At 42.1% G+C, this 26,433-nt stretch overlaps 1 protein-coding gene across 1 annotated transcript in view; it reads left to right on the forward strand.

Annotated features, from left to right (window-relative positions):
* PDK3 (pyruvate dehydrogenase kinase 3) overlaps positions 1-26,433 on the forward strand; it is a 64,454-nt gene that overhangs the window by 33,636 nt on the left and 4,385 nt on the right. The window contains exons 2-7 of the mRNA XM_018561138.1: positions 4,622-4,763; positions 6,910-6,981; positions 9,013-9,197; positions 11,447-11,536; positions 13,248-13,325; positions 20,756-20,832. Coding sequence (XP_018416640.1) covers positions 4,622-4,763; positions 6,910-6,981; positions 9,013-9,197; positions 11,447-11,536; positions 13,248-13,325; positions 20,756-20,832 — 644 coding nt within the window. The remainder of the gene's footprint in view (positions 1-4,621; positions 4,764-6,909; positions 6,982-9,012; positions 9,198-11,446; positions 11,537-13,247; positions 13,326-20,755; positions 20,833-26,433) is intronic.

Here is a 26,433-nt window from a genome sequence, read left to right on the forward strand (position 1 = left end):
CTCATGAAATCAATGTAAGTAACTTCAGTACAGAAGAGGAACATGTGCGACTATGTAAGATTGAAGGTATTGCTGGAGTTGAGCTTTAAAATGAGTCATTTCTTTTGTTAAATCAGCAGCTTGGGTGCATGCTCATTAGAGCTGCAACAGTTAATCGATTTAGTCGATTAAAATCGACGATTGAAAACGTTACCAACGTTTTCGATCGTCGATTCGTCGGAGGCTGCCTATCAGTTGGAAAATCAATAAGAAGTTGCAGGAGGCAAACCCAGCCCTTAACTTTCTTGGTGAAAGCTGAGATTAATATAGTGGACAACCATGGGTTTCACACAATTTTGCCTACAGAATGGCTTTAAAACCTCCTTTAGTATAGTGCCATGCGAGCACCTGTCATTGACTCCTGTACAGCACTGAAGGATGTGGCAGGAGCTTTCCTGCCTGTATTTTAGGTTAGTGGTGTTTGGCCAATTAGTTTTAAACAGGGAGCTTTACTTAAAGCATGCAACACAGGCTCTTAAGATGCCTAAAGAAACAAGAGCAATACCCAGATAGCAAGCAATTGTGCTGCAAGTTTGAAAATGACTTGCTAAACTATTGCAGACTTGCTAAGCTTCACAATTTTGTTGCACAATTACAGCAAGTCTGCATTGCAAGTCTCCAGACCAGTGAGCTTGCAGAGCTCTTGCTAAGACCTGCAGGACTCTTGCTGTAGACTTGTCAAGCAAATTTGCTACAAATTCAAAAAGTGTCAACTAGAATTTGTGTGCAAGTGCTCTGCAAGTCTACAACTTGCCAGGAATGTGTGCAGCAAGTTAACAAGAATTACAATTTAACCCTGCCACAAGTTTGTGGCAAGTTATCCTTGCTATCTGGGTAGTTATCTCTTTCTTAACCCTTCTGTTTTTAGAGTCATGGAAAAAGCATTCTGGGAAATACTTGTTTGATATTTTTACATTTTTTTATTAGTTTGGATAGAGGCATGTTTTCCTATATAGTAAATACATTTTGGTTAGAATGGACAAGCAGGATCTAAGAAGAAGTTTTGAAGAATCAGTATTACCACGTATGCTGTTGTCATGATTGGGCAGGCAGGCACTTGCTAGAAAACAGCAAGCCAATATACCATCTGTTGTTCTTTGAAAATACCTTCCTGTGTAAGGCCATCTTAACACTTAAAGTGACATTAAAGTCTGCTCTTTTTTTTGTTCCCCCATTCTAACTCTGCTTTTAAAGGAGAACTATGAGCTGAGTGCTTTTCACTCACCTCATAGTTCTAGCCGACCTGTGACAATGAGAATGTCAAATTTCGGCTCAGTAGAACGGGAGGTGAGCGAACACATACCGGCGTTCGCTCACCTCTTGATCCTGTCACAGCCCTCTGCCGTGACAGGGGAGGGGCTGGATTCCCCGCTCTGATCCGCCAGCGCTGACTGGCGGATCGGACGGGGGAGGGTACAGCTGGCTCTGCCTCTAGATAGGCAGAGCCAGCTGTCACTCACGCAGCTGGGCGGATCCAGACATAATTGTCGGTATCCGCTTCAGCTGTGGCGTCTCAGTATACCGCGAGCAGTAGCTATACTGAGCTTATGGTGATGGGAGGACGCTAGTTTGTGTCCTCCCGTTACCCTAAGGAAAACTATGGGGAAAAGCTTTAACCCCATAGTTCTCCTTTAAGTACTTAACTTATGTGATGCCTCTTGATGCGATAATTTTCCTTCTTTCACTTGTTTTCAGCAGTCTCTCCAGCGCTGGTGCCAGTCTCTGTTCCAGCGCAGACTGCTGTTTCTTCCTGTCCCATGGAGTCTGTCTGGTGCGCACGCTCACGGCTGCGTGCATTCACTTCTATTGTGTCTCTCCTCCTCTTCCCGCCGGTGATATGGCCTGCGCATGCACCCACCCACATCATCATCCTGCAGGGCCGTTCGGAAGATATGTTCTGCAGCCGGGAGCGAGCAGCGCAGACAGAGGTAAGTATTTCATGTTTTGACACTTTTTAAAATGTTTTTGCATATATCTGCTGCTTCCTAGCAGCAACTGCTTACATAAATCACCACCCATAGGGTAAAAGAGGATTGGATATGATATTTATCTAATTATAAAATGTTTTGCGTGTGTGTATGTATATATATATATAGAGAGAGAGAGAGGCATAGATAGGTTCAGTCCTTGTTTGAATGGAAATGCACGTTGACCCGGTGTGGGTTGACGATTGTTGTTCAATGCTTTATTGTCTCCACGTTGTACTTCTGTAAAAACTCAATAAAACTTACTTGAAACAAAAAAAAGATAGGTTCAGTCCAGGGGAGAGGAGAGAAAAAGGGAGAAGAAAAAAATATATATATGTGCGTGAGGCACCTGTTGTTTCTTCCATATTCATTCAGAACACAGAGATAACAGCTGACAATCCAGGAAGTGTTTATCATTGTATAATTTAGTTTATATTTAGATATGGTTTGTTAATCCATCCAACTTCTACCTTGGGTTTCCCCATTTTTTACACAACTGCTTACATATATCTACTTGCTAGCAGTAGCTATATGTAAAAAAAAACAGAGACTTTAATGTCACTTTAAGCACTGGGTCATTGGACCTAACTCTGGTTTAGGCATAGGTAGTCTGATCTTTAACAGATTTAGCCATATAAGGGTTCACACAAATCTTTAGATGTTCACACCTTAACCAAATGTCCAGTGCAGTGACCATATACTTGTACAGATGTGATCATGGATCGAATATGTGGACCATCCCATCAGATGGAGTGAATACCTGTCCGGTTCACAAGCACCCCATTCACAGACCTAACTTTCATTATTTCAGAACTGAAACAACCATATCTGCCTGATAACTATGCTTTGTATGGCCTCTCTAAGCTTGCTATAGAAAGGCAGATGTGCCACTGATACTTATGTGCGTTAGGGTCTTTAAATGTTCTTACTACTAGGACCCATGTGGGTATGCCTGGTGAGAGGGTTTTACCCTTTTTATGCATAGAAAAGAAAACAACCTAGGCTTGATCTCTCAGTCTCCAGCATGTCAATAAATGTCTCCGGCATGTCCATATGTGTGTTGTTATGAGGAATGTTTTTTTGCTCTGTTAAAAAGCTCTACACAGCTTGACCACTGCACGCAATTCTAAGCACTGCTGCATCACTTGAGGTTATTAGCTGCATATGGCCACCATGAAGGTGTAGGGGACTTGCCCTGAAAGAAGCAAGGATTACGCATTCTTAAAAAAAAGAAAGAAATGTGAGTTGATAGAAATAAGTCTTAGCAGGAAACCTTGACAAGCTCTAGAGAGATTTTAGTGAAAAGAAACCCATGATTAGCCAAAGAAAAGTGTTGGATTTCGCCAAAATAGTGGAAATCCAGCCAGAATTAGACGTGTTTAGTAAATACTTAAACTAAGTGTTTTATTCAAAAGGACCACTATAATGTCAAGGTAATTGATTTAATGTTAGAAGCAATGGGTTTTTAATGGCATAAGTGCAGAGTGGGTTAGGGCAAGTGTTTATATTGTGGTCAAGGTAGCTATTAAAAGAGGACTTATTGTGTAATCCCACTTATATATGTAAAGTAAATTACGGTTATTTTGTATAGTAATGGGAAGTGCATTTTACTGCATTTTCTGCTTCGTATTTGCATTTTCATAAATAGCTTTATGGTCTGCTGTGCTATAATGCACAGTAAATGATGTATTCCCCACTTGAACCCCATTCTTCTTTTCAAAGTGGCTGGATTAAAACAGCACTGATGTTTAGATAACCAATTTGTAATGTATTCTGTAGTTTTTATTTCTTTTCTGTTAGTGAACCTAGGCCACCATTGCTAATATTGTATTAACAGAACAATACTTTATGTATTCCTTGGGACATGTTTCCAAGTATGAAGATAGTAAGATAGACAATCTTGCTTACTTACAGCCTGAGTATTACTGTGCAGGGAAACACAGAAGTCTAATATCGAGACACATTGATCTACTTAAACCAAATATTGTTATCATTTTGATCATTCCTTTTTTTAATTTGACAAAAACCCTCTATTTCTTCCTCTGACCTTTAGTTTAAAGTTGACCAATAATCAAAAAGAGAAGATTTGCTATGTTATAGAGGACTTTTAGAAACGCTAATTGTGCCTACGTAGTGCCTTGTGCCTAGAATTCCTCCAAAAAAATAGCAGTGCACCTCTGGTATGTGAGTGTGCCTAGGCACTCCTATGTCTACAGCCTCGGTGTGAGATCTCAGGCACTGCTGCTTCTGACTGATAATCTCAGGAGATTTGGAGTGGGATTCGGCATTACTGAGCTGCTCACTGTTTTCATTGCCCTGGCATGAGATTGCAAAACCCTGCTTCTAGCGTTGGCCACTTCCACACAGAACAAGGCATGGTAATTCGGTAATATGGGCCGTTTAGCTGGAGGGAGATCACATGCAATTCTAGTGACTATCCATTTGCCTTTTGTCTCCTGTATTTTGTCCATAGCAGGCAGAGTTCAGTTTCTCTTTAAGCTGTTGTATGTTGATCTAACAGAAGCAACTAAGACTTAAAAATATTTCTGTAATATTGTAAATCTGCATTTCTAGAATTGGTGCATACTACTAATTACCTCCCTCTTTCTTTTCAGGACGCAATAATGCTTGTGAAAAAACGTCATACCTTTTCTTGCGGAAGGAACTACCTGTACGACTTGCCAACACACTGAAAGAAGTCAATCTACTGCCTGACAGTTTACTCCAAAGGCCATCAGTCAAGCTAGTACGATCCTGGTAAGCTAAAGCTCACATTTGTCTGGTCTGAATGGATTATATCTGTCCCCTTATATATGTATGCTGGTACTGCTTGTTGTGCTGTGGTTTAGGACAATGGGCTGTAAATGTATGTCCTATTTTTAATCAGTGAAGACCCTAGAAACTACTAACAATGGCTCATAGCTGCTGATCACTGTCAATGGCCAAGGCTTACGCGCCAAAACACAGTTTAAAGCAATGCTTTGTCATTAACAAAATATGTTTATTTACTAATTTCTGCAGCCAGGAGCAAAGCCTTCTGAGCAGAATGCCTTCATTCAGAAAAGCCTGATAAATTCTTGGTCACCAAAAAAGGTAGATTTTTTTTTCAGCAGCATAGATGAAAAACAAATGGATCCCCCTCAGCTTCTTAAAATAAAAAAAAAAAACAGCTCTGGTTGCTATGTTCACCTCTGGGCATCAAGACTGTGCCCTCTACCCTTGATTCACAGGAGAATGTTGCAGATCTTTTAAGGTCCGCCCACTACTGTAAGAAAAAAGAGGGCAAACAAGACCAGTGATGTCACTGGACCAAAGACACTTGGACAAAAGGTCTGTTTATAGATTTTTTTGTAAAGGGTGTTGGGGACCTAAAAGGGAAGGGGGACCTGAGACCAGAGTTGGGCAGCTTCTAAATTTAAAGCATTTACAGCTTCTAAATTTAAATAGACTTTCCTGCTTAAGACAGGGTAGCTACAGGAGCATGGCTGTGGTTTAAGAATTAGGGAAACTAATTGATTTCCAAATCTGTGCAAATAGGTGGGTCAGGCAGAGAGGATTCATGAAGATATTCTTGTGTGAGAGCGGCAAGATTTAAATCTCTTATTGTATACTTTTTTTTACTGCAATCAAAGGCTCCACTGGAGAGATTCCTTTACTTTCTGTCCAGTTGTCCCCAGGAATGGAAGTGAGGGGAATTTTCAGAAGCAGAGGCAGATCTAAAAATGCTTTTTTATGCTAATTAGGGGAATACCTTTTCTAGTTGTTTATTGTTAACTGTTTCGCTAAAGTCTCTGTCGGAGCCCTGGAAAGCACTAAAACCTGACGCGGAATTTAACCTTACCCCATTCTATGCAACATTTTTTTAAAAGTTCAGAGCATAGATACAGTTTAATTATTAAATACAGTTTGCACAATTTCCTCAGACTGAAAAAAATGGCATCCAAAATATTTAGAAGATTCATATCATGATTCAGCTGAAGTTATCTGATTTTCACAGGGTCGGAAAACAGTGTTAGGCGATTCCTGTGGTTTTGCAAACATCAAGCAATCAGAAAAATGCCTTGGTGCAATGGTTATTAGCCATTCGGCATCCACTGGGATAAAGTCCAAGGGGTTGATTTACTAACCTTATAAACACACCACGAACATGTATACACCTCTGTAGTGTGTTCCCTCCCAGCATGATCTATGGGTGGAATCTAAACACCTTTGTAGTGTGTACACACCCAGCAGGTGTGTTGTGCAAAGCCCTGCATGAATTTGCATGGTGATGTTGTGTAAATTAGCTCTATGTTGTGTTGCTTGCGTTGATGAATGCAGGAATGTAAATGCATGAGCTAACCATTTTTGTCTAAACTGTGAAGCAGCATTATATATGCATCATGTGCATGATTTTCCATATATGGCATTAGTGGAAATATGCTTTTAGAGACTTTTTGGTTGATAAATACGTTTTGCTGTGTGAAAATCACACGCACCTAGTGCGTGCGTGTGTTTAGGTTAGTAAATCACCCCCCAAAAGTCACAAAATGGTCACCCTGCACCAAGGACTTCAGAACTTTTGCCAAAATATAATGACTTGATTTGTACATCATGAGACAAGCAACTTAAAAAAAAAAAAAATCCGCTATCCCATAGATGACATTGAGGTTTGTAGCTTCATGCAGCTCTTTTTCAAGCATGAAGAAGTAAACTCTGTTTGAAAAGAGCTAAATAAAGCTCAAAATGTTACTATTGTCTACAGGATAGTGCAAATTGTTAAGCTGTTTGTCCCACAATGTACAAATGGAAGAGCTATCTTTTGTGCAATATTATAAAGTCCTTGGTGCAGGTTGACCTTTTTCTGAGTTTTGGGTACCTTATGTAAAATCTTTACTGAATTCTTTACTTTTAACTCCTTTAGGTACATGCAAAGTTTTCTTGAACTTTTAGAATATGAGAATAAGAGCCCAGAAGATCCTGATGTACTTTATAAGTAAGTAACTTCTGTTTCTAATGATCAATACTTTACTGCATTCTATCCTAACTTACTACAGGGCAGTCATTCATGTTTTGCCTTAGCACTGCTGCTATTATTTACAGGAACATGTTTTCCTATATTATGGGGCAGGACCATCAGTCATAGCACATGTACTGGTGTCAAAGTCGAGAACCATTTTCCAAAAACCAGGCTGAAGCATATTTAGATTGAAGCTTTGCGGGCTCAGGACAAGCCGGTATTGGTTCCATTTTGCTTTTTACTTCTAATAGCATTTAGATCTAAACTTAGCAGTTTTGTCTTTATGTAAATAACTATTGGCACAATGACAGAATTTTCCCACCTGCTTTATACAGCACAGCATTAAAAGCGGAATTCCAGCTTGTAGCATTTTGATTTCCAGCAGTACAAAACTTTTAGAAAAATCATATTGTAATTTATGTGTAATGTAAATGTGAAAAATATTACATACCATAAACCCATTTAGGGCCTGAGTGGATGGGCGTCTGTTTGCATCAAATAGGATTTGCATTTTAAGAAACTTCTATATGAATGCAAAACCAGCTTGATAAAGGTCAAGTGCAGGTCAGATGTAGGCCAGCTGCAGGAAGAGCATTCAAAATGAATACATTCTGAATGAACTCAAAAGCAAATCAAACTGTTGACATCAACACAAGGCCACAGCTCATTGACACAGACTGCATTATCCACATCTTGCTTCCCTCTGTGGTTGTTTAGAATAAGATACTCTAAAGCCTTACATGGCTTGCACATTAGTTGGTTACTGTCTTTGTCCTGTGACAGACCACAGCCCTGTGATTCATGCTATGTCTTTGAAGGGAAATAAGTTGAGAAGTAGGAGAGGTGTGTCTCAATTATGCTGCTCCATAATGCAAGTTATCAATCCACCCCCATGTAGGAAAACACAAAGGGGTTGATTTACTAGTACTATATGGATGATCATTGTATTCATTAAAGGAGAACTATGGGGAAATGCACTAATTCCCATAGTTGAGGCTGCTGTGTGACACTGCAGCTGTCACACATCGGCTCTATTGATCGAGAACTGAACGATCACATACCTGAACGGTCACATACTGCTGATCGCTCAGTTCCCAATCTTCTCCCTGCAGAGAGCAGTGACTGTCAGTCATCACCTCCCTGCAGGGTTTCACCCCTCCCCTCTTCGTTTCTCCGGCACTGACTAGAAGGACAGACCGGGGAGGGGGCGGGCACAGCTGGCTCTAGAGAGGCTGTCAATCAGGTAGCGGGGTGGATCCCAACAATATTGTTGGGATCTTTCCCAGCTGCAATAGTCCACTATGTGCTGAGCTTTGGGTCGTAGCAGAACATTAGTAGATGTCCTCCTGTGATCTAAAAGAGAACTAATGCCCAAAAATATTTGGCCATAGTTCTCTTTTAAAAACATCAAAACAAGTGCAAGGAGATAACATTTCTAGGAAAGATTCCTCTGCAAAGGCAGGTTCCTTGGATCAGTATGGCACACCCTGAATTTGTAAAGCATTATCTTTTGGCATCAGAATCTTGGCGTTGGGTCCTGTGACGTTTGAGTGCAGGGGATCCCAGCACAGGAAATGAGTGGAGAATTGTTATCGATGTTCCTTCCATAGGAGCCTTGTGGAGAAATGACTGAAATTTTGGTACTGGTACTTGATCTGTTCTGCACAATCGGAGCCATAGAAGGGATAGCTTGTTTAGGATGAGTGTTACTATCTAAGTTGGATTCCTGCAAGAATTTACACTTTGTCCTTTACCAACTTATCAAGAAGCTGAAAGAGGGTTGGATATACAGATAAAGTGTAAAATATTTTTAATGTATAGAAAATTAATTGATAAGTTATAAGTGGTATTAAAACAACTTGTTCCTTTAGTAAACTAAAATAACTAGATAGTAGTAACATTATTGGAGATTGTAATATTGTAAAGTTCATACTTGAAAAATAATACATTTATTTTTAAATTAATTTAAATGAATTAATCAGATTGTTCTGCTTTCACATTTTTTAGCTTTTTAAACGTCCTCATCCAAGTGAGGAACCGACACAATGACGTGGTCCCCACCATGGCCCAGGGAGTGATTGAATACAAAGAGAAGTACGGTTTTGATCCATTTGTCAGTAGCAATATCCAGTACTTCCTGGATAGATTCTACACAAGCAGAATTTCTTTCCGTATGCTCATTAATCAGCACAGTAAGTAGCTTGTTTGTGCTTAACAACACAACATATTAGGTTCACCTCACCACACTCCAGCTGTTGCTGATAAACGTCTTCCATTTGTGTCAGCTACTTTTCATGTGCAGCACATTTTGTACAGACTTAATGTTTGACTTGTTCCCTGGTAACAATAATTGGCAAACCCTGTGAATGTACCTATTTAAACACCTCTAACAGATATGGTAGTCCCCAGATTGTAAATGCTAATGATAACTCCTAACTGCTTGTCTTTTATTTTTTTACTGGTAGATATATTTTGAAAAACATAGCCCTAGCTTTTTAAAGGACAAGTTCACCCCCTGAGTGCCGGTGCCATATTAAAGAAGTACTAAACTCTCAAACTTGTTTTTTCAATAATGAATCCAGATCAACAAATATACCGTACATTGCCAAGCTAAGTGTTTTTTTACAAGTACTTACAGTCGTCATGTTTCTAAAGAGCTGACTCTAATTCACTCAGCTTGGCTTCCCTAAACTTTCTATTCAGTACTAGATAACATGGGGAATCACAGTCTCCAGCAGCTCTCCATCTACTAGCATGTAGAAGGGATCAGGGAGGAAGGAGGAGCAGGGAGAAGGGAAGTTGCTTGCCTTACTGTCTGTTTGTGGAGACATACACTGCTTACTAGCACACACAAGGGTGGCTTCATAGGACCCTGCAGGGGAAAGGAGCCACCCTAGAACAGAATATCAGGACCAGCGCTCAAGGGACCAGCTGATTCTGCAGAAAACTAAAACTTTTATACATCAAGAAGCAGCATCCATTGTAAGTTATTTAATCAGCACTTCAAATAGCCTAAAAACCTTTTGACTTTAATATCCATGGCTGGAATAAGGTTCACGCATAGGAGTGAATAGTGCGGCACTAGTGTGGGGATGATTTCAGGAGAAAGGTTGTACGGCGCTGGGCAGGGCCAGACCATTAAGATCACTGAGATAGGGAGGAAAGTAAGTATTTAACTTTGTACTTATGGGGTGCACTTCTGGGGGCACAAGTGCCACAGGCTGTGATCTATAAGACCAGTGGAAAAAAATTATTTAGTGCTTAACAATTTGCTGAATTCAGAATTTGGTTCATATTTGTCTGATAGTGGTCAGTAGAAATTTAGAAATCAATTGCTGATCTGCGGAATAATTTGCTGGAGTTGGTATGGGAATCGAGGTTGTATTGCCTTGCTGCTCTGTGCCAGGTTGAACAGGTAAAGGAGTCCACTGAATCCTCCCTTCCCAATTCACTCAACTACAAATAGTATTAAAAAGTCTGGCACAAATAAAGTTTTGAAAAAAATATATTTCTCCGTCCCGGCTTCCATGCGCGTTCCGGAAGCATGCGTGAAGTCACTGTGCCTCACAGCTGCCTCCCGTACAGTTGGGCTTTCCAGATCCTGCAAGAATGGTCTCCAGCACATTGCAGCAACTTAGTGCACATTCCTATCAGCACCCTTTTCATTGTCTTGGCTTGCCTGCTTGGTAATCAGCTTGTGCAAAGTGCAGTTTGATCTTCTTTCATGGAAGATCTCTCTTTCCAGAGTGAGCAATTGACTTATGTTGCTGGATAGAAAAAGGACAATCTGAGGGCTTCCGATTACAATATACATAGGAAATGAATCTCATATTTCCATACAACTTAACTGCATAACTGCATGTTTGTTACAAAGTTGTAGTTTGGCCATTATAGGATTATTTGAAAAAAGCTGAAATTTCCCTTTAAGAATAACTCCTAAATGAATGATTAATGCTATGAGAGTTTGGTAAATTTCCAGTGGTTAAACTGCAGCTTGTACTAAGTTAACATTAAAACCACTATCTATAATTAATATCTCATTTCTGCCTCATTACTGGTGCTACTGTTTGGTACACATGCCGTTTGTATGTTTCTATGTAGAGTGTATTGTGGAGTTGACCTCAGACTACATTGACAGAGCCTACTTTCAAGTTTGACCTTTCCATCACTTTAAACACTCAGATATCTGTTCTGCACCTTGGCAGGGGAACAGGGAGAGTTCTAACACACTGTATGATGCGCAGACTAGAGGACTGGGCTGATTTATTAGTTCTGTATTGGGATGTTGCAGTCTTTGGGGCGAGGCCCTTCACCCCACAGCATATCCCAGACACATGACATATAATCATTTAAATGGTCAAAGAAGATTTCACATTATAAATTATTATTTTACTTATTGTAAGGTGTGATTGATGTATAACCTTATGCGTTCATATTACAGCTCTTCTGTTTGGAGGGGACATTAATCCGGCCCATCCCAAGCATATAGGCAGCATTGATCCTTCCTGCAATGTACCAGAAGTAGTAAAAGGTATGACATGTACAAATGCCTTGGGGTGATTTATAAAAACTGTAGCAAATTATTAATTCAAAATTCAACTTTTTTCATCTAATGTTGAAATCTGAAATGTAATTGGTTGTTATGGATTACTGCAGTTTGCACTTTAGCTTTGCACCTTGCACTGTGTTACTGAATATGCCAGTTTGTGAGTACTTCATCAAACACTAAGAAAAATATTTCTGGCTTCATATTTGTGTCAGCATAGCAGCATGTTCCTCACTGCCATTAGAGGTCCCCAAGTACTCATGTAGTTCTCTTCTATAGACTATTACACAGTTTGGCTTCTGTTTTTCTGCAATATTGGTGTGACCATGCAGTGCATCTTTGCCTATTGACAGTCACGTGAAATTCACATGAGAAATATATTGCATATGGCCACCTTTATGCCTGGTTCTTGCATAAATTCTACTGTGATGGCCTTAGTTGTACATTGTCATGAATTGCAGAATGGTAAAAAATGTTAAAGGGTATGCGGTAGAAATAAAACTTTTCTAGCTTCGTATTGCCAGTACTGGCCCTGTCTTGCTAATACTTATATTTGCTTGAGGGGCTACATTAGACACAGAGATAAAAGTATGCCCATTTTCTTCCATGACATTTGCCTAGTCAGGCTGCTGTACTTTCATTTAAAATCTTTTTCTATGTGTTTGTGCAGTTGAGGAAAAAACTAGTTACCACTGGGTGGTGATGCTTAAAGTGTTTCTTCAGCCAAAACGTTTGGCCCTCTGACACATTTCACCCTTACAAGCTTAATCATAGAGCCTATGACTAAGCCTGTAAGGATTAAACGCGTCAGTAAGAGGCCGATCGTGGACGGGACATGTAGAGCCTGAATAAAGTATATTTCACGTAAGTGACATAATTGGTTTGTGGCTGTCTGACCACTGGGTTGGCTGGATCAATAACTTTTATTTGTTGTCTACAGATGTTACAAATAAAAGAGAAAATTCCCTATTTTTTTAGGCTCCTCAGTGTAAAAAGGGGAAAACTTGAACACCTCTTACACTGGGGTCCAAAAACATGAAATCTGGGGGTTATAAAACCCTAATTTTTATTTTATTTAAGGTGACTGATCTGGTTTAAACAGTGCTGAAGTTCAGGAACCTTGTGGTTCTTGTTTCAATGAATCCCTGTGTCTGTGTGGAGTCCCTGCAGGCTAGGCCAATGGTGTATATGGGGCCCCAACCTTTGGCCAAGTTGAAAATAAACCCTGCTCCCTCCCAAAGCTACATATCACCCTTGTCATTTAACTGTCAATTGCCAGGGCTTTTTTTGCCTGCTGCAAGTCCTTGAAGGCACCTGAAAGGGGTCCTTAGAAACATTTTAAGCCAGCACAGGTTCCCCTTAAGGGAGGTATTTCAATTTGGGATTTATTGTCCCCCAAATTGCCCTTTAAAGTTCACAGTACATACAGTTAGACTATTATTGTTCTAAGTGATCTTGATCCAGCTGGCTTAACCAAAATAGTTTTCTGGCAGATATAGGGATCACACATTCTGCATTATTTTACCAGTTAACTGACTGTCAATAAACAAACAGACCACCAAAAATGTTTCTTCCAGTTTTAGGTAGATGCACAGCAAGAGTGATAACCACCTAGCCACTTTGCTGCCCATTAAAGCTTTACTTTGTTATGCTGCATTTTTAATATATCAATGACAGCTAAATATTCTTTCAACAGATGCCTACGAGACTGCAAAGATGCTGTGTGAGCAATACTACTTGTCTGCACCTGAGCTGAAAATAGAAGAATTCAATGGTGAATTGTTTTTTCTATGTTCTAAAATCCAAACAATCAGTGTAAATAGTAATAGCATTCTCTGTTTTTAAAAATGGTATTATCTATTTCATTTAAAAGTTTCAAATCAACTGTAAACGGTATCTTACCAGTTTTTCCTGAAGTCTCTTTGCTGTGCTTAAATATAGTGGTTGTCAGAGAGATATCTTAGCGACTACTGGAAAATACCCTAGACACAGAGACACAGCTGTATACACAGAGTGGCCAGATCACTGAGACTGGAAATAATCTTTCAAGAGACAAACCAGGAGAACAGGATTCATGAGTGATATGTCAATCCACACCTTTAAACCTCAACAATTTCTTTTCAGTAAATTTTTATTTAAATTTCAAAGCAAGAGAAATGCAGTAATACAAACCAGTAATAACAAAAGAGAATCAAATATGAAGTAATACAAACCTGGAGTAACAAATGAGAACCAAGTATGCAGTAATACAAACCAGTAATAACAAAAGAGAATCAAATATGAAGTAATACAAACCTGGAGAAAAAAAGGAGAACCAATTATGCAGTAATACAAACCTAGAGTAACAAAAGGGAAACAGTTATGCAGTAATACCAACCTGAAGTAGCAAAAGAGAACCAAGCATGCAGTAATACAAACCTGGAGTTACAAAAGAGAACCAAGCATGCAGTAATACCAACCTGGGGTTACACAAGAAAACCAAGTATGCAGTAATACAAACCTGGACTAACAAAAGAGAACCAAGTATGCAGTAATACAAACCTGGAGTAACAAAAGAGAACCAAGTATGCAGTAATACAAACCTGGAGTAACAAAAGAGAACCAAGTATGCAGTAATACAAACCTGGAGTAGCAAAAGAGAACCAAGCATGCAGTAATACAAACCTGGAGTAACAAAAGAGAACCAAGCATGCAGTAATACCAACCTGGGGTTACACAAGAAAACCAAGTATGCAGTAATACAAACCTGGACTAACAAAAGAGAACCAAGTATGCAGTAATACAAACCTGGACTAACAAAAGAGAACCAAGTATGCAGTAATACAAACCTGGACTAACAAAAGAGAACCAAGTATGCAGTAATACAAACCTGGACTAACAAAAGAGAACCAAGTATGCAGTAATACAAACCTGGACTAACAAAAGAGAACCAAGTATGCAGTAATACAAACCTGGAGTAACAAAAGAGAACCAAGTATGCAGTAATACAAACCTGGAGTAGCAAAAGAGAACCAAGCATGCAGTAATACAAACCTGGAGTAACAAAAGAGAACCAAGCATGCAGTAATACAAACCTGGACTAACAAAAGAGAACCCTCCGGGGACCCTGGCGGGATGGGCTTGTGCGGGTACCGTAAATGGAACTGTCGTAGCAGTCGGGGTGCGTGCACATTTCGTGCTTCCTCCCAAGAGTCATCCTGAACCCCGTACCCTTTCCATCTGATGAGGTATTGGAGTTTGTTTCGGTATCTACGTGCGTCCAGAATGGCCCCTACCTCGAATTCCACCTGACCCTCAACATCGATCGGAGGTAGTTTTGCTGGTACCCGGTCCCTGAAGGTATTGGGACGATGGGGTTTAAGGAGGGAAACATGGAAGACAGGATGGATGCGCATAGTAGGAGGTAGCTTCAAGCGCACCGTTACCTGATTGATAACTGTCTCTATGGGGTATGGCCCCATGAATAGCCGACTGAGCTTCCTCGATGGTGTTGCCAATTTCAGGTGTCTGGTGGACAACCACACCAAATCCCCCACTTGATAGGAAGGGGGGTTACGTTTTCTAAGATCATAGAAGTGCTTTTGCCTCTCCTGGGCCAGCTTGAGGTTGTCTTTTATCAGGACATGGTTCTTGGTGAGCTGCGTTAGGAATTCATCGGTACAGGGAGAGTTAGTTGGTAACACAGAAGAGGGTAGAAGGTTGGGGTGGAACCCGTAATTGGCATAGAAAGGGGACATTTGTGTAGAGGAACTCGCTGCGTTGTTGAACGCGAATTCCGCCAAAGGCAATAGGTCTATCCAATCGTCCTGTAGGAACGTGCAATGGCAACGCAGGTACTGTTCTAGGCACTGATTAACTCTCTCGGTTTGTCCGTTTGTCTGCGGATGGTATGCGCTGGACAATCGGTGGTTGATATTCAATCGGTTACATAAAGCTCTCCAAAATTTTGATACAAATTGGGTTCCACGATCCAAGATGAGCCGAGTTGGAACTCCATGTAAACGCACAACGTGGTTCACGAAGGCTTTTGCAGTCTCTTGGGCGTTGGGTAGCTTTAGTAGCAGAATGAAATGTGCCATCTTCGAGAACATGTCGACAACGACTAAGATGGTGTTATGATTCCTGGACGTGGGTAGTTCTACGATAAAATCGAGAGAGACGACCTCCCATGGTCTGTTGGGTATCGGGGTGTTCATCAGTAGGCCGTAGGGCCGACCTTTGTCATGTTTACAGGTAGCACATATTTCGCATGTGGACACAAACTCCTTTATTGTTTTTGTCATTTGTGGCCACCAGAAGTATCTTTTGGTTAACTCAATGGTTTTGGTCATACCTGGGTGTCCCGCGAGGGGGGTCTCATGCATCAACCGAAGGATGGGAACCTGCATCGCGGGAGGGATGAACAATCTTGCGTCGTTGTACAGGAATCCTTCTTGGTCCTTAACAAATGGTATAGGAGGTACACTATCGGGAAGCGATAGTGCGTTTTGAAGTTCGTCTTTGAGGTTCACTGTGGCTACAAGAATCTTCTCCCTAGGAATGAGCGGTTGAGGAAGTATAGGAGGCGAATGTTGCTCCCCGATCCAGGAGAGGGAATCCGCCTTCCCATTTTTTAGATCCTGGGCGGTAAGTGATTACATAATTAAAACGGTTGAAGAGGAAGCTCCATCGTACCTGACGGGACGAGAGGATTCGGTTGGTTTTCAAATACTGGAGGTTTTGGTGGTCCGTGAAAATAGTGATGGGGTTGGTGTACCTTCGAGAAGGTGGTGCCAATGTTCAAGGACACACTTGATGGCCAACAGTTCTTTTTCTCCCACAGGATAGTTTATTTCTGCAGCGTTTAAGGTGCGGGAGAAGAAGGCAACCGGATGGAGAGGTTGGAGCAGAGACTCCCTTTGTGACAGAATGGCCCCGACCGCGGTGTTGGAGGCATCCACTTCCAGAACGTAAGGTAGAGCGGAATCTGGGAGACGTAGTATGGGTGCGGAGGTAAAACGTCCCTTTAGGTCATCGAAAGCTCTCTGAGCTTCCGGGGACCACGCAAACCTCATCTTGGTACTGGTCAACTGGGTTAGGGGTTTGACCACTGCAGAAAAGTTTTTGACGAATTTGCGGTAGAAATTTGCGAATCCTAGAAACTTCTGTAGTGCCTTCCTACTGCGAGGTGTAGGCCAGTTGAGTATGCATTCGACCTTGGAAGTGTCCATTTCGATGCCTGTGGGAGAAATGACAAACCCGAGGAAGGGAATGGTGTCCTTCTCGAAGTAGCATTTTTCCAGTTTGGCATACAACTTATGTGCTCTAAGCCTTGCCAACACCCAACGCACATGTTTACGATGGTCATTAAGGTTCGTGGAGTACACTAAAATGTCGTCTAGATACACAATTACGCATACTTCCAACAAGTCCCGGAATATGTCGTTGACAAACCCTTGGAAGGTGGCAGGAGCATTGGACAACCCGAAAGGCATCACATTGTATTCAAACAACCCGTACCGTGTACGGTATGCTGTCTTCCACTCGTCACCTGGTTTTATGCGTATGAGGTTATACGCCCCCTTAAGGTCGAGTTTGGTGAACAGGGTAGCGTTTTGGAGTCTTTCGATGAGTTCTGTAATCAAAGGCAGCGGGTACCTGTTTTTACAGGTGATTTTGTTTAGATCACGGTAATCAATAATAGGCCGAAAGCTTTGGTCCTTGTTTCTGACAAAGAACATTCCTGCCCCGGCTGGGGACGTGGACGCAGAGATGAACCCCTTTTTGAGATTTTCCTCTAGATGCTCCTTGAGGTGTTGTAACTCCGGCCCCGATAAGGGGTATACCCTACCTACAGGTATGACACTACCCGGTAGCAAGTCAATAGGACAGTCATATGGCCTATGGGGAGGTAGGGAATCCGCCTTTTTCTTGCAGAATACGTCAGCAAAGTCTGCGTACGGGGTTGGGATCATCCCCGAACTCAGCTGAAAAACAGGAGTGATGGGATAACATGACTGCTTACAGTAAGTGGACTCGAGTAGGGGGGTGTTCTTTACCCAGTCGAAGGTAGGCTGATGTTGTTTCAACCATGGTAACCCCAAAATAATGGAAAAAAGAGGTGAGGGGATGACATTGAAAGATAGATGCTCAATGTGATTGTGGGGGGACACCACAAGGATAGGCGAGGTTTCTATAGCTATAGGGCCTGATGCCAGTGAGGTACCATCAATAACACTGACAGAGAGAGGCGTAGATTTCTTTTGCAAAGGAATTTTATTGAGGTTAACCAGTTTAGCATCAATAAAGTTTCCACACGCTCCCGAGTCAACCATGGCTTCAACGGAAATGCGTTGCTGATCCCACTGCAAAGTTAAAAGAAGAGTTAGATATCGGTTTGAAGGGAGGTTGTCTGGATTCAACTTACATAGGTAGGTCTTCTTACCCTCGTTCTTCTTTCTGACGCTTGGGCAGTCGTTGACCCCATGCTCGGGGGCTGCGCAATACATGCAGAGGTTTCCGGCACGTCTGTGGTTCTTCTCGACCTGGGTAAGGGGCCCTTTAAGTGCACCTATCTCCATAGGTTCCTCTCTCCTAGGCGGTCTCGGGAGAGGGCTGGGGTATCCACTCCCTCATTCCGCCCTGCGCTCTCGGATACGCCGGTCGATAGCCACGGCTCTGTGGATGAGTGCGTCTAGCGTAACAGGTAGGTCTGCACGTGCGAGTTCATCCTTCAGCATTTCGGACAGGCCCAGTCGAAACTGATTTTGTAGGCTTAGCTCATTCCATTGAGTCTCTCTAGCCCATCTTTGGAACTCTGCGATGTAGTCCTCGACGGGTCGTTTTCCCTGTTTCAGACTACGGATGGCGGACTCGGCTGTGAGCTGTTTACAGGGATCTTCATAGAGGAGATCCATGGCCTGGATGAACTCAGGGTAGGAGTCGAGTACCGGATCCTCGTTCTCGATAAAGGTGTTAGCCCAGGCTCTAGGTTCACCGCATAGATATGATATGAGGGTCCTTACTTTGATATGATCATTTACGTAAGTCCTTGGTTTTAGATCGAACATGAGATTGCAAGCATTGATGAAATCCCGGTAATGTCGTCTATTGCCAGAGAATGCATCTGGGGGGCTGACCTTAGGCTCTGGGCCCTCCCTTGGAGCCTCAGCTGCGTCGCGGTGTTTCGCGAGGCGGCCTCTAAGGTCTCGATTTTCAGCCCTTAGTTCGGTCACGTTTGCGGTGAGCGCCTCGATGCGTTGCGTAAGGGTAACGAGGTGCGCAGCAAGCTCCGCTGGATCCATGTCCCTGCTTGAGGGGGTTCTAGCAAACTGTAACGATTCCTGCAAGCTCGATTGTGTATGTAGGATCCCAGCTGCGGAGGTAAGTGGAAATGGTTCAGGTGGGAGGTTCACGGTCACCCTTTAACTCAGTGGGTGAAGTCGGAACCCCTTACACATCATACACCATTTATTCTGGGAGTAGTTAACTGGATATGTTTTGTATATGCACGCCCTCAATTGTACAGCATTGGGGCCGTGTTGGGAGTTGTAGTTTGATTCCTCAGTTGCTTCACTAGGAGGCCGAACTTTTAGGTCACACTAATATGGGTGAGGAAAGTAACAGTCCAGGGTATATGGTGCAGTAGGGTTGAGGAGAGAGCTAGTTAACTTCACTAAGCCCAGTATAAGTATCATGCAGGTGACAACATCTATATGGCTATGCAGCAATATTGGAACTGATATCAAGCACCAGAGAAGACGTGATATGAGGTTCCCCACAAGGTGGCAGCACCAACACTTCCCCTGTATACAGTATGCCTAAGGAATACTTGCTGTTTAAGTTGGAAAGTCCAGTCAGAGGAAGTGCAGCTGTTCCTTGTTGCTGGAGTATTCCTGGGTGGTGGATCGATGGGCTCCAGAGGTCCAGTGCACAGGGTCCAGTGGATGGTCACAGGGGTTTCTGCTCTAGATGCGGGAGTCCTAAATAGCTTGCTCGACATACTATTTTGCTAGAACGTCAAGCAAGTGTTCAGCCTAGATTTAAATAGGCAGAGGCAATTGTTGGGGGCTGAGCTGGAGACGAGGCCCGACTCGAGCGTCTCCTAGCAACGGGACGCCGCCGGGCCTCGTCCGTCGCGTCATCACGCTGACTGGATGGAGGAGAGGTGGAGAGCTGAGGAACGGCCGCCCGTCGCCTAGCAACGAGACGCCGATGACGGGGCCGTCCCCGCGCTGGTCTCAGATCCCGGAACAGCCTGCGTTCCTGACACCCAATTAACTTGTAGAAAATGAAACGAACGTTCTGAAAAAAAATTTTGTGGAAGGAAAATCTACTGGTGTATGATTAAATGTACTGCTTGCTTCTCCTCTGCCCTGGACCTTCCAGGAGGCTAATATCAACACAGATTTTAGATTGTAAGCCCTCACGGGCAGGGACCTCCTTACCATCTTGTCTTGAATTGTATTGTGATTGTAATGTCTTCCTTATGTTGTAAAGCGCTGCGCAAACTGTTGGCGCTATATAAATCCTGTATAATAATAATAATAATTCAAGTACTAGTGGTAGTGCTATGTAATATTCTTGCATTGTATAGGTATAAGGAATACAACCTCAAAGTTGGACGCTGTATAAAATCTACATAAAAACAGAATGCAAAGATGTGCAAATCTCATAAACCCAAATTTTATTCACAATAGAAAACATATAAAATGTTTAAACTGAGAAAATGTCCCATTTTAAGAAACAAATAAGGTAATTTTGAAATTGATGGCAAAATTGGGACACGGAAACAAAAAGCTGGCAAAAGTAAGTGGTACTAACAAGGGGGAGCTAGAAGAACTTTTGCAATTAATTAGGTTAATTGGCAAAAGGTCAGTAACATGATTGGGTAGACAAAGAGCATAGTAGAGAGTCAGAGTATTTTTTTTAAATGTGTTGCTGCCATCAATTTCAAAATTACCTTATTTGTTTCTTAAAATGGGACATTTTCTCAGTTCAAACATTTTATATGGTTTCTATTGTGAATAAAAAATGAGATTTGAAATGGGGGTTGTAAAAGATAGAAAGTTGGCATTTAAACATTGTACCATATGCATTGTGATGTAGATGGTCATAAAACTAAATGGTGTACACACTCACTAAGAATTCATGTGCACAATGTATTTTTAGTTTGTCACGTCAGAATGCTCATAGGCCTCATATATGTATTTTCATGTTTTACAGCTAAGGCTCCAGGCAAACCTCTGCAGGTGGTCTATGTGCCATCTCACTTATTTCACATGCTGTTTGAATTATTTAAGGTAGGTACACAGCAATGCGTAGTTTTAAGGATTCTAGTTTTGTGGTAACTCCAGTTATATTTTTTTTACAAAAAGCCTATATATATATATATTACAAATAGTAATTCAGTCATTTAAGTGAAACTTATCACTGTGAGAAAGTATAGCTTCCTACCATTGATTTTTATATTGTTTTATAGCCCTTTTATTTTTTGTTCCATAAAACCAGAGAAGACGGTATATGTTTCACTGTAGCAGCAGCAGTGTGGGCTACTGTCCAGATGGGCATAAGATTAAAAAGTGTTTTAAACCCTCTCCTGGCTTTGCGTGTTTCTGAAAACAATTAGGTCAGTAATTGGGGAAAAAAAAGCTTTTTTGTAAATGTATCTAGTGCTCACAAACAATATGATGCGATACAAGTGTAATGAACAAACTGCATTGCAGAAAAAGAGCATTTGGAAGATCGGTGTCATGACAGGGGCATGTTTTTAAGGTGGCCAATGATCAGTTTCCCAGTTAAATGCTAATTGGGTGTTTTGCCATAGTTTTAATGCACATTCGCCACCTGCATGTTTTTTAAGGATTAGGTCCCATTCGCCACACATTTGTTTTTCTAGTTCTCTAATGGCAAATTCAGTTCTCAGAAAAAGAGCGTTAGTGTTGCCATGCCCAAATATAGTTTTTAGCATTAAAGCATTAAAATTCCATGAAACAGCACTGACCTTAGATTTATTCTATAAATAAAGCAAATTTGCAAGGTGAATTATATAAAGCAGCTAGCAAATCCAGGCTTAAAAAATGTGCCCTGAGTTTCCGTTTTTATAACTATGCCTTAAAGTGTTGGTAAATTGTATTACTATTTTTAAAGAAGGGTGTTTTAAGTTTTTAAGGGTGAGTTAAACTTAAAAGCTGCTTCTTGACTTTCTTTGTTCCTATGTAGCACATGACCTACAGTCAGAGACTGAGAAATGTAGTATAAGCTTATGCCTGCAGCATCACCTGCAGATGAAACCTGGTACTGCAGCCCAGCTATTAAAGGATAACTTTCACTCACCTCATAGTTCTAGCCGACCTGTGACAATGAGACTGTCACAGGTCGGCTCAGTAGATCGGGTGGTGAGCGAACATATACCGGCGTTCGCTCACTTCTCGATCCTATCACGGCTCTCTGCCGTGACAGGGGAGGGGCTGGATTCCCCCCTCCCCACTCCGATCTGCCAGCGCTGACTGGCGGAACGGACGGGGGAGGGGGCGGGTACAGCTGGCTCTGCCTCTAGATAGGCAGAGCCAGTTGTCACTCACGCAGCTGGGCGGATCTCGACATGGATGTCGGGATCCGCTCCGGCTGCGGCGTCTCAGTATAGCTACAGCTCGCGGTATACTGAGCTTAGGGTAACGGGAGGACGCTAGTTTGTGTCCTCCCGTTACCCTAAGGAGAACTATGGGGAAAAGCCCTGACCCCATAGATCTCCTTTAAGGGGCTTGTCTGTATACTTTGATGCGGATAGAGCACATACAGCTCTGGTGAATGCCCGGTGCATTTTCATCTCCTCCATTATGGTGGCATTGCATGCATATTTCCACAACAGAGCTGTCTGTGACAACATAAAGGCTTTAGTGGAGGATCAAGGATTGGGATGCACATGCTGTGAGTTATGAGTGCCAGTAGAGAGCAACAAAGCAAGTACTAAGGGCATGCAGTACAAGCAGAGGGGATACCTTATTGCATTGGATTTACATGTGCACATTGTCATACTTTCTTATTCAGGTTCAAATAATAAATACATACTGCACATAGATATTCTATCTATCTATTCTTTTTTAATTTTTTTCTATCTGAAAATATTATACAGACATATACTTTATATTTAATTATTACACATATTGCAAATATATACCAATACATAACAAGTGAGCGCATAGGTATAACTGAGCTAGTGAGAGTAGAACTTCAAGAGCTACCGTTGCTGGTTTATTTTTAAAGAATAGGTGCACTCATCTCTTTTCCTCTTTTACCTTCACCTAATCTAACCCACACTCTCCCTACATACTTGCCTCGATCTGAAGGACACGGTGTCTAATGCTTGGTTACATTGAGTGCTACAAGTCTCGACGTCCTGGCCACTCCTGGGCATTACAGCCCTATAGACTTCTGTGGGGCTGCGTCCCAAGGCTGGAGACAAAGGGGATGTATGTATGGGGTTGTAATGCACAGGCATGGCCAAGATGTGAACACATACTGGAGGCCACAGCTGTTGAATCCAGGTAAGTATGCATCTTTGGGGAGGGAGGGTGAGTTTGGTTAGGTCAGGTTAAAGAGACAAAAGAGATGAATGCACTTTGTTCTTCAAGTACACTTACAACGTACTTATAAAAGTAAGTGAGCATAGTCTTTCGCATATACTACATATACTGTAGATGGTACAGCAGCCCATAACCATAATAAAAATCTGTCCCCCGCCATCATGCAACATTTTTATAAGTTTTAGAGAAGAGTTAGGACCCCAGTCATGTTTTACTTGTTGTGCAGGGGATATTCAAAAATGTTACAGTTGTAATGGGAACAGGAGGGTAGGGATACAGGTCCTACACATTAATGGCCAGACACTTGACTTGAACAAGATGCTCTTACATGAATGTACTGCTTCCTCTGTCCATGGTTGTTTAGTTTTAGATCTAGTTTAGCTGGTAATATAATAGACACAGGAAATTATGAATCACCATCACATTTGTTTTTTGTTGCATATCCAGCACACAGAATACATTACCTAACCCGCATCTCCTGTGATTTTACAGTAAACTCTACACTAGCAAATTTCTGTTTTTGTGGTAAAAAAGCAAGCCATCATTTAATTCCTCCTTGCTGAGGTCACTTCCCAGACATGGACAGAAGGGTAATAAAAAGTTAAGCCAAGGCTCCTGAGAAAATATGACCAAGGGAAATACTTATTTTATTATGCCAAGAAAAAAATAAATGTAATACTAATAATGGCACATCTGTTAGAGGGAGCTGCAAAGAATTGTGGTCCAGCAAAACTAGTTAATTTTAAGCCATGACATTTTCCACTCTGAATCAAATTAATAATAGCGTGCATTGGAATCCAGTTAAGGATAGAATGCCTTGCCATAATTGTTCAGAATTAGAGGTATCACTATCCTGATCTTGGCTACAGTTCAACCTGGTTACAGAGCAATTTACTGCTATAATAAGGGATAACGCTACTTGGGTGGTGTGAAGCAGCAAGCATTTCATTTCATAAGAAAAGATTGGCAGCTTCCACAAAGATATATTGTGGTGCCTTCTTATATGTAGTCCTTGAACAACCATTTTATTAATAATTGGGCATTTAAAAAGCTACTTTATTCTAATGTTAAGCTTAATACCTCATTATTTTACTTTTATAATTAGTAATCACAGGCATTGAAAGTAGTAATTTTGACTCAAAGTCGTCTTAAGTCTTCTTGTTTCATGGTGCTTCAATTATTCTGGTGCCAAAAAAGCACATAGGAACAGTATTTCGTGACTGGCCCAAAGCAGTAAATACCTCAGACTGCTGATACCTATACAGCGATCAGTTTACTGAGCCCCATCCAGATGTTCTAACATTAAAATAATTGTTTTTGCACACCTCCTAGAGAGAAAATATGGGTATAAAACATTAGGGCCCAAGTCCAGCTTGTAGTCCCCAGCAACTCCTAAAAATAAAAACATATCTCTGGCTGCAATACTCACCTCCTCTCAGACTCACTAAGGGATCACGTGCCAGTCTTCTTCTGGGATGCTCAACATCATTCCAACCACATCCTGTGGGCCCAGGGCGCTGGGTCCAAAGGCACATCTCCTAGACAAAAAAATATGAGAGTTATTCACAAAGCTAGCTGAAGGATCAGCCGTGGCTCATCCTTCGGCCACTGGAGCCCTTCGGTTCAGTAGAACTGAAGGGCTGCTGTACAGGCTATTCACTATAGCCCGTACAGCTCCAGAAGCTGGCCGAGCAGCTCAGCCGAGTGGAAAACACATGCTTCGGCTCGACTGAAGCGGGGAGAACAATCGGCCATTGGCCGGCCAAAAGCCTCGCAACTGAGAGCTGGGCGGAGCCAGCCGTGATCTCACCGCTGGCTCCGCCCAGTTTCAATGACAGATCAGCGCCCCCAGGTTACCTGGGGACGCTGAACTGACATTAAACAATGACAACTGGGCGGAGCCGGCCGTGACCTCACGGCCGGCTTCGCCCAGTTGTTATTCATTGGCCGGGACCTGCTAGAAGACCCTATCAGGTCCTGGCCAATAGGAAACAGTTGGGCGGAGCTAGCTGTCACTGCTAGGTCACACTCGGCTGCCTTCTGCAGCTTTGTGAAAAACCCTGTATGAGGGTTCTTCACAAAGCTAGCCGAAGGATCAGCCGTAACCGAAGGAGCAGCTGTAGTAGTAGAACCGAAGGGCTGCTGTATGGGCTATTCACTGAGCCGAAGCGGGCCGAAAAGCCTTGCAACTGACATTTTTTTTCTACTTTTTTTTAAATACTTTTTTCACTGATTTTCTATTCTGCTCGGCGGCATTCCGCTATTCACTCACTGTCGTTCCGCCCCTGTGAGAATAGGCCGAACGGCAGCAAGTAGCCTGCCGGAGGTTTAGCTCAGCCGATCCAGATGTTGGATCTGCTGAGTCGAACGTGTTCTTCACTTCGGCTCAGTCGAGCATGCTGAGCTGTTCGGCTGAACCGAAGCCAGCTGATGTATGGCTGTTTTTAGCCAATGTACGACTGAAATCAGCTGTACAAGCCCGAAAGTGGTGAACCAAACAGCGTTCGGCTCACTTCACTTTGGGCGGGTTAATCTCTCGGCTGCCTTTGGCAGCTTTGTGAATAACCCTCTATGTCTTCAAAACATTAAAGCCCAAGTCTAGCCTGTAGTCCCCAGCAGCTCTTAAAAATAAAAAAACAGCACTGGAAGCAATACTCACCTCCTCTCTGGTGCTGTCCCCCACAGTCTAAAGGGTCTATTCACAAAGCTGACGAAGGATCTAGCCGTAGCTTCGGCCGATCCTTCGGCTAGCTTCGGTTACGTGAGTCCATCGGTTAATTCGAACCGAGAGCCGGCTGTACGGGCTATTCACAATAGCCCGTACAGCTCCCGATCATGGCCGAGCGGCTCAGCCGAGCCGAACGCATATGCATCGGCTCGGCTGAGCCGTGCTGAAAGCCGAAGCACCTCGGCAGCTTCGTGAATAGACCCCTAAGTGTAAGGCAGTTATACTGAGCTGTCCTTACAGTAGTCTAAGAATACGATCCTCTGTTCTCTGATGTACTCCAAGAAAAGGATTTTAGGGGTCAGACAAAAAAAATGCTGTTAATCATCCAAAATGGTCAAAATGCCTGCACAGATTGATCTTTTCTGTCTCTGTATGGGTAAATCTAAGCATATGCAGAATATTTTATTTGTACATGTATTTAACATACTCTAAAGTGTCTACTTACAAAAGTTTACAAAAGTTTTTGTACTTGTTTTCACACAGAGCTTTAATCCAGGATTTATATTTTCCAGTTGAACTCAATAGAACAATGTGTGAGTCTTGGGTGAACATTCTGTGAATCTTTGCTGACAATATTTATAAACAGATCC

The sequence above is a fragment of the Nanorana parkeri genome, unplaced genomic scaffold (genome assembly GCF_000935625.1).
Source record: "Nanorana parkeri isolate BGI_ZX_2015 unplaced genomic scaffold, ASM93562v1 scaffold503, whole genome shotgun sequence".
In the NCBI taxonomy this organism is placed as follows: Eukaryota; Metazoa; Chordata; class Amphibia; order Anura; family Dicroglossidae; genus Nanorana; species Nanorana parkeri.